The 17861-nt window shown below is 53.6% G+C and overlaps 1 protein-coding gene across 2 annotated transcripts in view; it reads right to left on the reverse strand.

The window, feature by feature from the left end:
• The window catches only part of LOC145351995 (E3 ubiquitin-protein ligase DTX4-like), a 53728-nt gene extending 40045 nt beyond the window's left edge, over window positions 1-13683 (reverse strand). Inside the window, exon 1 of one of the 2 annotated variants that reach the window (XM_080201852.1) lies at window positions 13014-13683. In XM_080201852.1, the coding sequence (XP_080057978.1) occupies window positions 13014-13245 (232 nt within the window). In that variant the 5' untranslated portion in view covers window positions 13246-13683. The remainder of the gene's footprint in view (window positions 1-13013) is intronic. The other variant, XM_080201851.1, reaches the window with a different exon arrangement.
• Window positions 13684-17861: the final 4178 nt, after the last annotated feature.

Raw genomic sequence — 17861 nt, forward strand, 5'->3', positions numbered from 1 at the left:
TTTTAAGACGCGGGTTGATGGGTTTTTGATAAGAGGGGGGATTAAGGGTTATGGGGAGAGGGCGGGAACTGAGCCACGACAGATCAGCCATGATCTTATTGAATGGCGGGGCAGGCTCGAAGGGCTAGATGGCCTACTCCTGCTCCAATTTCTTATGTTCTTATGCATGCATGCAGGCACCTATCACTTGCACACCCAAATGCACGCACAGATCCACACAGAAGCTCACACATCTCCAGCCAGATGCATATGCATGGCAATACATGCACCCACCAATATGCAACCACACACACACACACACACACACCACACACACACACACACACCCGGATGTGAGCACTTGGCTACCCATCTGGAAGTAAGCCTGCACCCACCCAACCAGATGTGGCACACATCCACCCTCTCAGACACAGCCATATCCATCTATGCACCCAAATGTATGCACCCACGGAGGCATTCACTCACCCCCACTAAGACGCATGCACATACATCTATTCACTTATGTAGATGAGCCACCCATACGCATGTATGATGCACCCAACCAGTTATGTGTGCCCATGTGCCCACCCAGACGGGCATGTGCATATGCACGCACCCATCCAGACATACCCAGCCATATCTGTGTGTTCAGGTGCCCATCCACCTAGATGTGTGCACACATTGATCTGTCCAAACGCATGCACCCATCCAACGCATGCAAACTGGGTGTGATCAGACTGACTGAGCACTACAGGCTGGCATTGGAGCCTTGTGCATGGGTGTGTGAGTGTGTGCGTGTGTGTGAGTGTGTGTATGACTGTGTGTGTGTGTGTGTGTGTATGACAGTGTGTGTGTGTGACAGTGTGTGTGTGTGTGTGTGTGTGTGTATGACAGTGTGTGTGTGTGTGACAGTGTGTGTGTGAGTGTATGACAGTGTGTGTGTGTGTGTGTGTGTATGACAGTGTGTGTGTGTGTGAGTGTATGACAGTGTGTGTGTGAGTGTGTGTGTGTGTCTGTGTGTGTATGACAGTGTGTGTGTGAGTGTGTGGAGCTCATGCAGTCCCACAATGGGTATGATCCAGACACTAGGCCAGTCTTGAAGCCTGTGAGTTAGCCCACTGTGTGCGCAGGACTCAGTAGCCTACACACACTGGGAGAGATTGGGCATGACAGGCCGAGACTGGAGGCTGGACGCGTGAATCCTGTCCCTGAAACATTTCAGGCACTCCTGAATGTGTCATTCACCCTCTTTCCATCCCCACTCCCCCCCCACCCCCCCTCACTCACCGACCACAATTGTCCCTAAACTCAACAGCTGGCCAACCAACTCCGTAAACTCGATGGGTGGGCCACGCAGTAAGGACTGCCGGCGAGAGGCAGGAAAAGGTCAGTGGGTCAGTAACGAGGCAAGGAGCCAGCATTCATACAGTATATGCGTGCGAGCATCCTCTCAGCTTCAAACTCTCCAAACCCTGTAGCCCCACATCTCTCGCTGCCATTCGGTCAAGGGCCTCACAGGGCAAAGAATTCCGACTGACTAGAACATAGAACATAGAACACTACAGCACAAACAGGCCCTTCGTTGCGCCGATCACATCAACACCTACCAATCTATAGACCTATCTATAACCCCCAATCCCATTAAATCCCATATACTCATCCAGAAGTCTTTTAAAAGACCCCAGCGAGTTCGCCTCCACCACCACTGACGGCAGCCGATTCCATTCACTCACCACCCTCTGAGTGAAAAACTTACCCCTAACATCACTTCTGTACTTTCCTCCCCGCACCTTAAACCTGTGTCCTCTCGTAGCGACCATTTCAGCCCTGGGAAATAGCCTCTGAGAATCCACCCTATCTATTCCTCTCAACATTTTATAAACTTCTTTCAGGTCGCCTCTCAACCTTCGTCTCTCCAGGGAAAAGAGTCCCAGCTCCCTCAACCTATCTTCATAAGGCATGCCTCCCAATCCAGGCAACATCCTTGTAAATCTCCTCTGTACCCTTTCAATAGTTTTTACGTCCTTCCTATAGTGAGGCAACCGGAACTGCGCACAGTACTCCAAGTGAGGCCTGACAAGGGTCTTATAAAGTTGCAGGGTCTTATAAAGGGTCTTATAAAGACTACTTTGTGAAAAGGCTGCATTATTCCAACACCACAGCCGCAAGCCTGTACGCTCACTTAACCGCACCCAATTCCTCCTCTCCCTCACCCCCCCCACTGTCCCCTCACCTCCCCTCAGTGGAAATGTGCCTGAGGACAGGACAGCCCACACTCAGAGGGAGGGAGCACAGCAACACACGATGCAGAGACACCCAGACAGCTCTGGGCGTGCAGGTCCACAGATCCTTAAAGCTGGGAGTGCAGGTGGAAAAGGTGGTGAAGAAACTATATGGCATGCTTGCTTTCATTGGCCAGGGCACTAAAGTTGGCAAATGATGTTACAATTATATAAAACATTGGATTGGTCACATCTGGAATACTGTGTCCAATTCTGGTCTCCACACAACCAGGAGGACACGGAGAGGCTTTGGAGGAAGCACAGAGAACGGAGTGAAATGGTACGGAGTGTATTAGTTATGAGGAGAGATTGAATCAACTGGGATTGTTCCCCCTGGAAAGACAGGGACCGAGGGGCAACCTGATAGAAGTCTATAAAATTATGAGGGGCATAGATAAGGTGAACAGTTGGAAGCTTTTTCCCCAGGGTAGAAATGGCAATTACAAGGGGGCACAAGTTCAAGATAAGGGGGGGAAAAGGGTCAGTGGAGATGTGCGGAGGAAGATTTTTTACACAGAGGGTGGTGGCGAGCTGGAATGCACTGCCAAATGAGGGTGGTTGAGGCAGGTACATTAGCGACGTTTAAGACTTATCTGGATAGACACATGAACAGATGGGGAATAGAAGGTGGTTGGTCTAGATAGGGCAATGTGATCGGCACAGGCTTGGAGAGCAGAAGGGCCTGTCCCCTGTGCTGTACTGTCCTTTGTTCTAACGTTACCTGCAGGGCTCAGAGCCTCGGGTTACAAAACCGGGGGATTTGCCTCAGCCGGTCGAAACTGTGAGGGGATTTTGGTGAGGTGAATAACCGCTTCCAGCAATAGGAAGTTAAAGTCTTTTTAAAGTTTATTTATTAGTGTCACAAGTAGGTTTACATTAATCCTGCGGTGAGGTTACTGTGAAATTCCCCTAGTCCCAACATTCCTGCACCCATTCAGGTATCACTGAGGGAGAATTTAGCATGGCCAATGCACCTAACCAGCACGTCTTTCAAACTGTGGGCTCTGTAGCCGAAGCTCGGAGGGTGAAGCCGAACGAGAACACTCAGCCCATCAAGCTTCTGCTGTGAAGCTCTTTGGGAGTTCCTATCCCATCCACCCCACACCTTTCCCCGCTTTCTCTCTCTTCTAATATTCAAAGTATGAGGATTTATTCCACCTAGGATTTCCTCTCAGTGTTCTTGATGAAACAAAATCCCGACTCGTCGCCAGTTTTCACTGTGTAATGTTCTATCGATGTTTGGGGTTGTGGCTTTTACACAAAAATGAAAGATGTGGTCTGCACTCACAAATTCAAACTAACAACACATTTATTCGGGGCACTCTGGCCTACAGAGTACAAACTGAAACCACAAATATATAAAGGGCAAAAGAGTAACTAGTGAGAGGAGAGTAGGGATCAACAAGGTTATCTATGTGCAGATCCACCAGAGGTGGGTGAGATCCTAAATGAATATTTCTCAAAAACATTCACTGTTGAAAAATGCATGAATGTTAGGGAACTTGGGGAAATAAATAATGATGTCTTGAGGAGTGTACATATTACAGAACAGGAGGTGCTGGATGTATTAAAATGCAACAAGGGAGATAAATCCCCAGGACGTGATGAACTGTATCCTCGGAGGCTAGGAAGGAAATAGCAGGGCCCCTAGCAGTAATATCTGAATCAGCCATAGTCACAGGTCAGGTGCCTGAAGACTGGAGGGTAGCAAACGTGTGCCTTTGTTTAAGAAGGGTTGCAGGGAAAAGCCTGGGAACTACAGACAAGTGAGCTTAATGTCTGCAGTGGGCAAGTTGTTAGAAGGTATTCTGAGAAACAGAATCTACAGGCATTTAGAGAGGCAAGGATTAGCGACAGCGTCAGCATAGCTTTGTGAGTGGAAAATCATACCTGAAAAATTTGATTGAGTCTTTTGAAGGGGTAACCAAGTAGATGAGAGCAGTGCAGTTAACATTTTCTACACGGACTTTAGCAAAGCCTTTGACAAGATACTGCAAGGCAGGGTGTTGCATCTAGAGAGACGTAGCCAATTGGATACAAAATTGGCTTGATGAAAGGAAACAGAGGGTGATTGTACAAAACTGGAAGCCTGTGACTAGCGGTGTGCCTCAGGGATGGGTGCTGGGTCCACTGTTATTTGTCATTTATATTAATGATTTGGATGGGAAGTTAGGAGGCATGGTTAGTAAGTTTGCAGATGACACCAAGCTTGGTGGCATAGTGGACAGTGAAGGTTATCTAGGATTGCAATGGAATCTTAATCAATTGGGCCAGTGGGCTGACAAATGGCAGATGGAGTTTAAGTTAGATAAATGCGAGGTGACGCATTTTGGCAGATTGAAGTAGAGCAGGACTTACTCAATTAATGGTAGGGTGTTGGGGAGAGTTATAAAATAAAAAGATCGAGGGGTACATAGCTCCTTGAAAGTGGAGTCACAGGTGGACAGAGTGGTGAAGAAGGCATTTGGCCTGCTCAGTTTCATTAATCAGAACACTGAATACAGGAGTTGCAACATCTTGTTGAAGTTGTACAAGACATTGGTACGGTCACACTTGGAATATTATGTACAGTTCTGGTCACCCTATTATAGGAAGAATATTATTAAACTCAAAAGAGTGCAGAAAAGATTTACTAGAATGCTACCAGGACTTGATGGTTTGAGTTGTAAGGAAAGACTGCAAAGACTTTTCCCCCAAGAGCATAGGAAGTTTAGGGATGATTTTATGGAGTCTATAAAATAATAAGGGGCATAGATCGGCTAGATAGTCAGTACCTTTTCCCTAAGGCAGGGAGTCTAAAACTAGAGGGCAGAGGTTTAAGGTAAGGGGGGGTGGGGAGATACAAAAGGTCCAGGGGGGCAATATTTTCACACACAGGAAGCTGAGTGTCTGGAATGAGCTGCCGGAGGTGGTAGTAGAGGCAGGTACAATTCTGTCTTTTAAAAAGCGTTTACATGGGTAAGATGGGTAGAGAGGGATATGGGCCAAACACAGGTAATTGGGACTAGCTTCTTTATTTAAAAAGGCAGCATGGACAAGGTGGGCCAAAGGGCCTGTAATCACACTGAAAACAGCGACAACCATTTGAATATATAAAATGTCCAAAGCCCTGTCACCCATATCCTCAGACAACAGTCTCACCCTATCATCCCACAATCTACAATACTTTCTGGGCTGCCAATACGTCAACTATAATATACTGTTTAATCACTGTTCTAGATCACCTTCTCTCCCTATCTCTGTAACCTCCTCCAACCACTACACTCTCTCCCTATCTCTGTAACCTCCTCCAGCCCCTAGACCCCTCCCTATCTCTGTAATCTCCTCCAACCATTACACTCTCCCTATCTCTGTAATCTCCTCCAACCACTACACTCTCCCTATCTCTGTAACCTCCTCCAGTCCCTACACCCCTCCCTATCTCTGTAATCTCCTCCAGCCCCTACACCCCTCCCTATCTCTGTAACCTCCTCCAGCCCCCTACACCCCTCCCTATCTCTGTAACCTGCTCCAACCACTACACCCCCTCCCTATCTCTGAAACTTCCTTCAGCCCCTACACCCCTCCCTATCTCTGTAACCTCCTCCAGCCCCTACAGCCCTCCCTATCTCTATACCCTCCTCCAGCCCCTACACCCCTCCCTATCTCTATACCCTCCTCCAACCACTACACCCCTCCCAATCTCTGTAACCACCTCCAGCCCCTACACCCCTCTCTATCTCTGTAACCTCCTCCAGCTCCTACACCCCCTCCCTATCTCTGTAACATCCTTCAACCCCTACAACCCTCCCTACCTCTGTAACCTCCTTCAGCCCCTACACCCCTCAATATCTCTGTAGCCTCCTCCAGCCCCTACGCCCCTCCCTATCTCTATACCCTCCTCCAGCCCCTACACCCCTCCCTATCTCTGTAGCCTCCTCCAGCCCCTACACCCCTCCCTATCTCTGTAGCCTCCTCCAGCCCCTTCAGCCCTATCTCTGTAACCTGCTCCAGCCCCTACACCCCTCCCTATCTCTGTAACCTCCTCCAGCCCCTACACCCCTCCCTATCTCTGTAACCTGCTCCAGCCCCTACACCCCTCCCTATCTCTGTAACCTCCTCCAGCCCCTACACCCCTCCCTACCTCTGTAACCCCCTCCAGCCCCTTCAGCCCTCCCTATCTCTATACCCTCCTCCAACCACTACACCCCTCCCAATCTCTGTAACCACCTCCAGCCCCTACACCCCTCTCTATCTCTGTAACCTCCTCCAGCCCCTACACCCCTCCCTATCTCTGTAACCTGCTCCAGCCCCTACACCCCTCCCTATCTCTGTAACCTCCTCCAGCCCCTACACCCCTCCCTATCTCTGTAACCCCCTCCAGCCCCTTCAGCCCTCCCTATCTCTGTAACATCCTATTTCCTCCCTATCTCTGCAAACTCCTCCAGCCCCAACAACCCTCCCCATCTCTGTAACCCTGTCCAGCCCTTACAACCCTCCCCATCTCTGTAACCCTGTCCAGCCCTTACAACCCTCCCCATCTCTGTAACCCTGTCCAGCCCTTACAACCCTCCCCATCTCTGTAACCCTGTCCAGCCCTTACAACCCTCCCCATCTCTGTAACCCTGTCCAGCCCTTACAACCCTCCCTACCTCTGTAATCTCCAGCCACATATTCCAACATCTCCTCACTCCTCCAATTCTGGCCTCTGGCAGGTCTCCTGATCTAAATCACTCCATCACAGTCCTCCAATCTTTAACTGGCTCAAGCCTTATCTCTGGAATTCTCTCCTTCAATACCTCAACCTTTATTTTTGTCTTGTCAAACATTCGTTAGCCATCTCATGTTCTTTGATTACAACTGCTCAGGGCAATCTTTTAAAGACGCTACTGGCAATATACAAATGCAAAAGCTTTTGCTCTACTTTGTGCTGCTTTGGGTGAACTAACGGAAACCAAGAAACTTAGAGATAAAGTCATAAGCAGCTCCTTGAAGGGACACTGCCTCATTGAGAACAGAATCTTGAAGAAAAGTCATAACATGAAAATATGATCCAAGGAGTTGACAAAATAACTTTGTCCCCCGTGGTGCCTACAGGGTACAGAGGGCCCAACCGAGCTGGCATACACCGTGGGCTCCCGTTCCAGGGATCAATGCTGCACCTCGGGGTCCTTGTGCATGAGTCGCAAAAACCCAGCCTGCAGGTGCAGCAGGTGGTCAGGAAGGCTAATGGGATGCTAGCCTTCATAGCGAGGGGGATTGAATATAAAAGTAGGGAGGTCTTGCTGCGGCTATATAGGGCATTGGTGAGGCTGCAGCTGGAGTACTGTGTGCAGTTTTGGTCGCCGCACTTACGCAAGGATATTTTGGCCTTGGAGGGAGTGCAGAGGAGGTTTACTAGGCTGATACCGGAGTTGAGGGGGTTGAACTATGAGGAGCGGCTGAATAAACTAGGCTTGTACTCGTTAGAGTTTAGAAGAATGAGGGGAGATCTCATTGAGACGTATAAGATGATGAATGGGATGGATAGGATAGAGGTGGAGAGACTCTTCCCGCTCAGAAAGGACAGTAGGACTAGGGGGCACAGCCTCAAGATAAAGGGGGGGGGCGGTTTAGAACGGAGTTGAGGAGGAACTTCTTCACTCAAAGGGTGGTGAATCTCTGGAATTCTCTGCCCGTTGAAGTGGTGGAGGCTACCTCGCTAAATATTTTTAAGAAGAGGGTTGATGGGTTTTTGATAAGAGAGGGGATTAAGGGTTATGGGGAGAGGGCGGGAAGGTGGAACTGAGCCACGACAGATCAGCCATGATCTTATTGAATGGCGGGGCAGGCTTGAGGGGCTAGATGGCCTACTCCTGCTCCTATTTCTTATGTTGTTATGTTCTTATGTTCTTATTTGAACACTGGGAAAGTCGGATCATAGTTGGCACATTATTCCCACATCCCTTTCCCAGGAGCTGGAGCCAGAGTTCTGAGACCGTTGAGAGAGAGAGAGAGAAAGCAGGGTCTTGGACAGAAGGATGATCCAGAAGCAGAAAGAGACGCAGAGGGGTCTGGGAGGACCCAAGGCAGAGGAAGAGGAGATGGGAAGGATCAGAGGAGGTGGCAGGAGAAACAGGTGGGGGGGAAGAGTTGAGACAGGGTGGAGTGTGAACAAGGTTAGAGATGGAGGGGACCAGAGACAGGATGGCACAAGAGAGGTGTGGGGCAGCAGCAGGGAAAGGACAGGGATTAAGAGAGGGGAGGACAGGGAGATGGGTGTAACATGGGGGTAACATGGGGGGAATGGGGATCACAGGGAGGGAAGTGGGGGTTACAGGGAGAGGGGGACGTGGGGTTACAGAGAGGAAAGGATGGAGGGGTCCAGGAGGGAGGACAGGAGGGTGGGGGTAATTCAAGAGGAAAGACAGGAGAAGAGAGCTTTCCCCCCTCTCTTTATCCCCCTGTCCTTCTTTTCATCCACCCCATCCCAGCTCCTCACGCTCAAAAACAGAAAGCAAGGGAGAACAGAGCGGGGTATGAGGGACAGACACTGGGTAGCAGGAGATGGATGGAGTACAGAGGGGGCACAGAGGGGGCAGGGGGGGTCACAGGGGAATGCAGAGGGGGCAGGGGGGTCACAGGGGATGCAGAGGGAGCAGGGGGGATCACAGGGGATGCAGAGGGGGCAGGGGGGGTCACAGGGGATGCAGGGGGGATCACAGGGGATGCAGAGGGGGCGGGGGGGTCACAGGGGATGCAGGGGGGATCACAGGGGATGCAGGGGGGGTCACAGGGGATGCAGGGGGGATCACAGGGGATGCAGGGGGGGTCACAGGGGATGCAGAGGGGGCAGGGGGATCACAGGGGATACAGAAGGGGCAGGGGGGTCACAGGGGATGCAGAGGGGGCAGGGGGATCACAGGGGATGCAGAGGGGGCAGGGGGGGGTCACAGGGGATGCAGAGGGGGCAGGGGGGTCACAGGGGATGCAGAAGGGGCGGGGGGGTCACAGGGGATGCAGAGGGGGCAGGGGGGATCACAGGGGATGCAGGGGGGGTCACAGGGGGTGCAGAGGGGGCAGGGGGATCACAGGGGATGCAGAGGGGGCAGGGGGGGTCACAGGGGATGCAGGGGGGGTCACAGGGGATGCAGAGGGGGCAGGGGGGGTCACAGGGGGTGCAGAGGGGGCAGGGGGATCACAGGGGATGCAGAGGGGGCAGGGGGGGTCACAGGGGATGCAGGGGGGGTCACAGGGGATGCAGGGGGGGGTCACAGGGGATGCAGGGGGGTCACGGGGGGGCAGGGGGGTCACAGGGTGTGCAGGGGGGGTCACAGGGGGTGCAGGGGGGTCACAGGGGGTGCAGAGGGGGCAGGGGGATCACAGGGGATGCAGGGGGGATCACAGGGGATGCAGAGGGGGCAGGGGGATCACAGGGGATGCAGAGGGGGCAGGGGGGGTCACAGGGGATGCAGGGGGGGTCACAGGGGATGCAGGGGGGGTCACAGGGGGTGCAGAGGGGGCAGGGGGAGGTCACAGGGGATGCAGGGGGGGTCACAGGGGATGCAGGGGGGGTCACAGGGGATGCAGGGGGGGTCACAGGGGATGCAGGGGGGGTCACAGGGGATGCAGGGGGGATCACAGGGGATGCGGAGGGGGCAGGGGGGGTCACAGGGGATGCAGAGGGGGCAGGGGGATCACAGGGGATGCAGAGGGGGCAGGGGGGTCACAGGGGATGCAGGGGGGGTCACAGGGGATGCAGAGGGGGCGGGGGGTCACAGGGGATGCAGGGGGGGTCACAGGGGATGCAGGGGGGGTCACAGGGGATGCAGGGGGGGTCACAGGGGGTGCAGAGGGGGCAGGGGGATCACAGGGGATGCAGAGGGGGCAGGGGGGTCACAGGGGATGCAGAGGGAGCAGGGGGGATCACAGGGGGTGCAGGGGGATCACAGGGGATGCAGGGGGGGTCACAGGGGATGCAGGGGGGGTCACAGGGGATGCAGAGGGGCAGGGGGATCACAGGGGGTGCAGAGGGGGCGGGGGGATCACAGGGGATGCAGAGGGAGCAGGGGGGATCACAGGGGATGCAGAGGGGGCAGGGGGGGTCACAGGGGATGCAGGGGGGGTCACAGGGGATACAGAGGGAGCAGGGGGGATCACAGGGGGTGCAGGGGGGGTCACAGGGGATGCAGAGGGAGCAGGGGGGGTCACAGGGGGTGCAGAGGGGGCAGGGGGATCACAGGGGATGCAGAGGGGGCAGGGGGGATCACAGGGGATGCAGGGGGTCACAGGGGGGGTCACAGAGGGGGCAGGGGGATCACAGGGGATGCGGAGGGGGCAGGGGGGTCACAGAGGGGGCAGGGGGATCACAGGGGATGCAGAGGGGGCAGGGGGGTCACAGAGGGGGCAGGGGGGATCACAGGGAATGCAGGGGGGGTCACAGGGGATACAGAGGGAGCAGGGGGGATCACAGGGGGTGCAGAGGGGGCAGGGGGGATTCAGCATAACACAGGGAGAGACACAGGGCAGAGAGACTGAGACATATGTGGACAGAAAGAGAGACAGACAGGGAGACGTGTCTGTACTGAGGTGGGGGGGTGGGGAGATGTGTCTGTATTGAGGTGGGGGGGGTGGGGAGATGTGTCTGTATTGAGGTGAGGGGGGTGGGGAGATGTGTCCGTATTGAGGTGGGGGGTGGGGAGATGTGTCTGTATTGAGGACTATTACTTACGTGGTGAAAAACTGCAGCAGGTGACGGTGCAGAGGGACCTCGGGGTCCTTGTGCATGAGTCGCAAAAACCCAGCTTGCAGGTGCAGCAGGTGGTCAGGAAGGCTAATGGGATGCTGGCCTTCATAGCGAGGGGGATTGAATATAAAAGTAGGGAGGTCTTGCTGCAGCTGTATAGGGCATTGGTGAGGCCGCAGCTGGAGTACTGTGTGCAGTTTTGGGTGCCGCACCTGCGCAAAGATATTTTGGCCCTGGAGGGAGTGCAGAGGAGGTTTACTAGGCTGATACCGGAGTTGAGGGGATTGAGCTATGAGGAGAGGCTGAATAAACTAGGCTTGTACTCGCTAGAGTTTAGAAGAATGAGGGGAGATCTCATTGAGACGTATAAGATGATGAATGGGATGGATAGGATAGAGGTGGAGAGACTCTTCCCGCTCAAAAAAGACAGTAGGACTAGGGGGCACAGCCTCAAGATAAAGGGGAGGGCGGTTTAGAACGGAGTTGAGGAGGAACTTCTTCACTCAAAGGGTGGTGAATCTCTGGAATTCTCTGCCCGTTGAAGTGGTGGAGGCTGCCTCGCTAAGTATTTTTAAGAAGCAGGTTGATGGGTTTTTGATAAGAGAGGGGATTAAGGGTTATGGGGAGAGGGCGGGAAAGTGGAACTGAGCCACAACAGATCAGCCATGATCTTATTGAATGGCGGGGCAGGCTCGAAGGGCTAGATGGCCTACTCCTGCTCCTATTTCTTATGTTCTTATGAGGTGGGGGGGTGGAGAGATGTGTCTGTATTGAGGTGGGGGGGTGGGGAGATGTGTCTGTATTGAGGTGGGGGGTGGGGAGATGTGTCTGTATTGAGGTGGGGGGGGTGGGGAGATGTGTCTGTATTGAGGTGGTGGGGTGGGGAGATGTGTCTGTATTGAGGTGGGGGGGTGGGGAGATGTGTCTGTATTGAGGTGGGGGGGTGGGGAGATGTGTCTGTATTGGGGGGGGTGGGGAGGTGTCTGTATTGAGGTGGGGGGGTGGGGAGATGTGTCTGTATTGAGGTGGGGGGGTGGGGAGATATGTCTGTATTGAGGTGGGGGGGTGGGGAGATGTGTCTGTATTGTGGTGGGGGGGGTGGGGAGGTGTCTGTATTGTGGTGGGGGGGGTGGGGAGGTGTCTGTATTGTGGTGGGATGGGGAGGTGTCTGTATTGAGGTGGGGGGTGGGGAGATGTGTCTGTATTGAGGTGGGGGAGTGGGGAGATGTGTCTGTATTGAGGTGGGGGGGTGGGGAGATGTGTCTGTATTGAGGTGGGGGGGTGGGGAGATGTGTCTGTATTGAGGTGGGGGGGTGGGGAGATGTGTCTGTATTGAGGTGGGGGGGTGGGGAGATGTGTCTGTATTGTGGTGGGATGGGGAGGTGTCTGTATTGTGGTGGGGGGGGTGGGGAGGTGTCTGTATTGTGGGGGGGGTGGGGAGATGTCTGTATTGTGGGGGGGGGTGGGGAGATGTCTGTATTGTGGTATGGGGGTGGGGGGGGTTGTTGGTGCTCGGTGGAGATGCCTTCACTCCAGCCGCAGACGCCTCATGCATTTAAATCCCAGCCTTCAGCAGCTGTCCTCCAAACAGCAGCCGGCCCACTCATACATCGCAATCTGCTTCGATGCTCAAATGATAATCACTATCATTGGAAACCACACAGCGAAGAGGTCATTATAAACAAATAGCTCTGGGTATTAACACCACCCCACCCCCAGCCCCCACCCCCGGCATTGTTATTGTGTCTGGATTGCAGACACTGTAAAAGCAGTCTTTAATCTGTTCCCCCCCGCCAGCCGCCACCTTTACCTAGCAAATATTAACATTCTGCATGGTCCTCTTCCCCCCCCACAGCTAATGCAATCACCCCATTCTGCGATGTGCAACGCTGTGTTTGCAAATCCATTTTTTTTAGATTTCAAAATTGACATGCAATTTCAAAATTCACATACAATTGATCCAAATGGCAGAATTAAAGATGTGTATTTTATTGCAATGAATGAAAGGACTGGTCTGTGCGTGTCTTCTCCCCCACCCTCTTGCTTACCGGTGTCCTGTCGGAACTGGTGCATGGATTGCAGGTCCAGGATGTAGGGGGCCAGCTTGCTGTCTACCTGGCCCAGCACCACACTGCCCCGGGCGTTGCTGCGGATCACCCTCTCGATGTGGTGGCACACCGCGGCGCTGTACGGCCTCCAGCGGCCGTGCTCGTTCAGCCATTCCCACACCACGGCGGCCGAGGCCAGGGGAACCCCGCTGCCGCCCGCCGCCGTGATCATGGCTGGCTCAGCCGGGAATGGGAAGCCTTGCAAGAAAAACACCTCGCTCCTCCGGGCTGCCAGCTCCCCCTTACAAACTGAGGGGAAAGGGGAAGAAACAGGTTGTTTCTGCTGCTGCTGGACCCAGCACACTCACAAACAACCCCTTCCCAACGAGGACTAGCTGCCTTCTTACAATGAATGAATGAACTTGCTTTGCTCCGATGCGATCTCTCCACATCACAGGCGTCCTCCTCTGCCGCCCCTTGCCCCCTCCTGCCCTCCCCCTACCTGTGCCATCCTCCCCTGCTGTCGTGCAAACTAGGAGAGGGGGGGACAGTGGGAGGAGGAGGGGATGGGGCTTCCCTGAGATTGCAGAGGGGAATCCCCCCCGGGCAACAATGTATCTCACTGAAATCTATCAGCGCAGCGCCGCTTCTATCAATTTTCTGTCACTTTCAGCGGGGGGGGTGGCGGGGGCTGGTGGAGACATGGCCCTGGAGCTGTCGGAGACATGGCCCTGGAGCTGTCAATCATACACTGCCCCGCCCCCAGGCTGTGCCAGGAGAGCGGGCCCTGGAGCTGTCAATCATACACTGCCCCGCCCCCAGGCTGTTCCAGGAGAGCAGTCCCGGGAGCTGTCAATCATACACTGCCCCGCCCCAGACTGTTCCACGAGAGCAGTCCCGGGAGCTGTCAATCATACACTGCCCCGCCCCAGACTGTTCCAGGAGTGCAGGCCCTGGAGCTGTCAATCATACACTGCCCCGCCCCCAGACTGTTCCAGGAGAGCAGTCCCGGGAGCTGTCAATCATTCACTGCCCCGCCCCAGGCTGTTCCAGGAGAGCAGTCCCGGGAGCTGTCAATCATACACTGCCCCGCCCCAGACTGTTCCACGAGAGCAGTCCCGGGAGCTGTCAATCATACACTGCCCCGCCCCAGACTGTTCCAGGAGAGCAGGCCCTGGAGCTGTCAATCATACACTGTCCCGCCCCAGACTGTTCCAGGAGAGCAGTCCCGGGAGCTGTAAATCATACACTGCCCCGCCCCAGACTGTTCCAGGCGAGCTGGCCCGGGAGCTGTCAATCATACACTGCCCCGCCCCAGACTGTTCCAGGAGAGCTGGCCCTGGAGCTGTCAATCATACACTGCCCCGCCCCCAGACTGTTCCAGGAGAGCAGTCCCGGGAGCTGTCAATCATACACTGCCCCGCCCCCAGGCTGTTCCAGGAGAGCTGTCCCGGAAGCTGTCAATCATACACTGCCCCGCCCCAGACTTCCAGGAGAGCGGTCCCTGGAGCTGTCAATCATACACTGCCCCGCCCTAGACTGTTCCAGGAGAGCAGTCCCGGGAGCTGTCAATCATACACTGCCCCGCCCCAGACTGTTTCAGGAGAGCTGGCCTGGGAGCTGTCAATCATACACTGCCCCGCCCCCAGACTGTTCCAGGAGAGCTGTCCCGGGAGCTGTCAATCATACACTGCCCCGCCCTAGACTGTTCCAGAAGAGCTGTCAATCATACACTGCCCCGCCCCAGGCTGTCCCAGGAGAGCCGGCCCGGGAGCTGTCAATCACACATCGCCCCGCCCCTTATCCGCCCGTCTCTGTGACCTCACAATTCACCGCCCCAGACAGTTCCTGGAGATGAGCCCAGAAACTGTCAATAACAGACTGACCCCGCCCCCTTGACCGTTCCCTCTCTGTGACCTCAATGCCCCGCCCCATACTGTTCCCGGAAGCTGGCCTGAGGGATGTCAATCAGAGAGATTTGGCTGGTCCCTGGGGCCAGAATTGGAGAACGCTTACCCGAAGATCAGAGGCCGAATGCCCACGACCGCTGGAATGTTTCCCAACGGGAAGAGAACACTCTTGCCTGGTGGTTGTCGAGTGGTGTTCATTCATCGTTGTAGCGTCTGCATGGTCTCCCCAATGTACCATGCCTAGGGACATCTTTTCCTGCAGTGTATCAGGTAGACAATGTTGGCCAAGTTGCAAGAGTATGTACTGTGTACCTAGTGGATGGTGTTCTCACGTGAGATGATGGCTTCCGTGTCAATGATCTGAGATGTCTTGCTGTGGAAGGGTTGTGTGGTGTTGTGGTCACTGTTCTCCTGAAGGCTGGGTAATTGCTGCAGACAATGGTCTGTTTGAGGTTGTGCAGTTGTTTGAAGGCAAGAAGTGGGGCTGTGGGGATGGCCCTGGTGAGATGTTCGTCTTCATCAATGATATGTTGAAGGCTCCAGAGAAGATGTCATAGCTTCTTCACTCTGGGGAAGTACTGGACGATGAAAGGTACACTGTCCACCCTGTCCCATATTTGTCTTCTGGGGAGGAGAGTGCGGTTTTTCACTGTGGCGCGTTGGAACTATCCATCCATCAGTTGAGCACCATATCCTGTTCTTATGAGGGCATCTTTCAGCGTCTGGAGGTGGCTGTTGCAATCCTCCTCATCTGAGCAGATCCTGTGTTTACAGAGAGCTTGTCCGTAGGGGATGGCTTCTTTAACGTGTTTAGTGTGGAAGCTGGAGAAGTGGAGCATCGTGAGGTTATCCATGGGCTTGCGGTACTGCGAAGTGCTAGGGTGACCATCCTTGATGGAGATGCATGTGTCCATGCATACAGAAAAACCGCACCGACCTCCTTAGAAGACAAATATGGGACATGGTGGACAGAGTAGCCTTTGTCATCCAATACTTCCCCAGAGCGGAGAAACTATGACATCTTCTCCGGAACCTTCAACATGTCATTTATGAAGACAAACATCTTGCCAAGGCCATCCCCACACCCCCACTTCTTGCCTTCAAACAACCACACAACCTCAAACAGACCATTATTTGCAGCAAACTACCCAGCCTTCAGGAGAACAGTGACCACAATACCTCACAACCCTGCCACAGAAACCTCTGCAAGAGGTGCCAGATCATCGACACGAATGCCATCATCTCATGTGAGAATACCCTCCACCAGATACACGGTACATATTCTTGCAACTCGGCCAACATTGTCTACCTGATACACTGCAGGAAAGAATGTCCAGAGGCATGGTACACTGGGGAGACCATGCAGACACTACGACAACAGATGAATGAACATCACTCAACAATCACAAGACAAGACTGTTCCCTTCCTGTTGGTGAACACTTCAGTGGTCATGGGCATTCGGCCTCTGACCTTCGGGTAAGCATTCTCCAAGGCGGCCTTCACGACACACAACAGCACAGTCACTGAGCAGAGACTGATAGCCAAGTTCCGCACACATGAGGACGGAGGTAATAAGCCGTGGATAACGAAGGAGGTGAAGGAAAGTGTTAAATTAAAAGCAGAGGAATTTAGAGTAGCTAAGAGTAGTGGGCGAGAAGAGGATTGGGAGAGGTTTAAATATCAACAAAGATTGACAAAGAAGCTGATAAAGGAGGGTAGGAGAAACTATGAAGCTGGGCTAGCGCTTAATATAAAAAAGGATAGCAAGAGTTTTTATAAATATATAAAAAGGAAGAGGCTGGCTAGGGTGAACGTTGGTCCTTTAGAGAATGAGAAAGGGGACCTAGTGGTAGGGGATGGGGATATGGCTAAGGTATTGAATAACTTTTTTGTTTCTGTCTTCACGGAGGAGGACGTGAATAATTTGCTGGGTGTTAGCGATAGAAAGGTGGTAGGACTGGAGGGTCTTAATGGCATTACTGTTACTAGAGAGGCGGTGCTCGACAGACTGGAGGGGCTGATTGTGGACAAGTCCCCAGGACCGGATGGAATGCATCCGAGGGTTCTGAAAGAAATGGCGGAGGTTATAGTGGATGCCTTGGTGGTTATTTTCCAGACATCGCTGGATTCCGGGGAAGTGCCGGATGATTGGAAAACGGCTAATGTTACGCCGTTGTTTAAGAAGGGTGCCAGGCAAAAGGCAGGGAATTATAGGCCGGTTAGTTTAACGTCTGTGGTAGGTAAAATGTTAGAATCCGTCATTAAGGAGGAAATTGCGAGGCATCTTGAAGGGAATTGCTTGATAGAGCAGACGCAGCACGGTTTCATTAAAGGGAAGTCGTGTCTGACAAATTTACTGGAGTTCTATGAGGATGTGTCTAGGGCGGTCGATAGAGGAGAGCCGGTGGATGTGGTCTTTCTGGATTTTCAGAAGGCGTTTGACAAAGTACCTCATAAGAGGTTATTGCAGAAGGTCAGGGGACTTGGAGTTGGGGGTAGGGTGTTAGCGTGGATAGAGGATTGGTTGTCAAATAGGAGGCAGAGAGTGGGGGTCAACGGGTGCTATTCGGATTGGCGGATGGTGACTAGTGGAGTGCCCCAGGGGTCGGTGCTGGGGCCTCAGCTTTTTACCATTTATATAGATGATCTGGAGGAGGGAACCGAGTGGAGGGTGTCGAAATTTGCGGATGACACCAAGACTGGGGGAACGGCAAATTGTGCGGAGGGTGTGGAGAGTCTGCAGAAGGATCTAGATAGGCTGGACGAATGGGCCAGGAAATGGCAAATGGAATTTAATGTTGGCAAGTGTGAGGTGGTCCACTTTGGTAGGAAGAATGGTAGGAAGGACGATTACTTACGTGGCGAAAAACTGCAGCAGGCGACGGTGCAGAGGGACCTCGGGGTCCTTGTGCATGAGTCGCAAAAACCCAGCTTGCA

The sequence above is a fragment of the Carcharhinus amblyrhynchos genome, chromosome 13, assembly GCF_965287045.1.
Source record: "Carcharhinus amblyrhynchos chromosome 13, sCarAmb.v2.hapA, whole genome shotgun sequence".
Taxonomy (NCBI): Eukaryota; Metazoa; Chordata; class Chondrichthyes; order Carcharhiniformes; family Carcharhinidae; genus Carcharhinus; species Carcharhinus amblyrhynchos.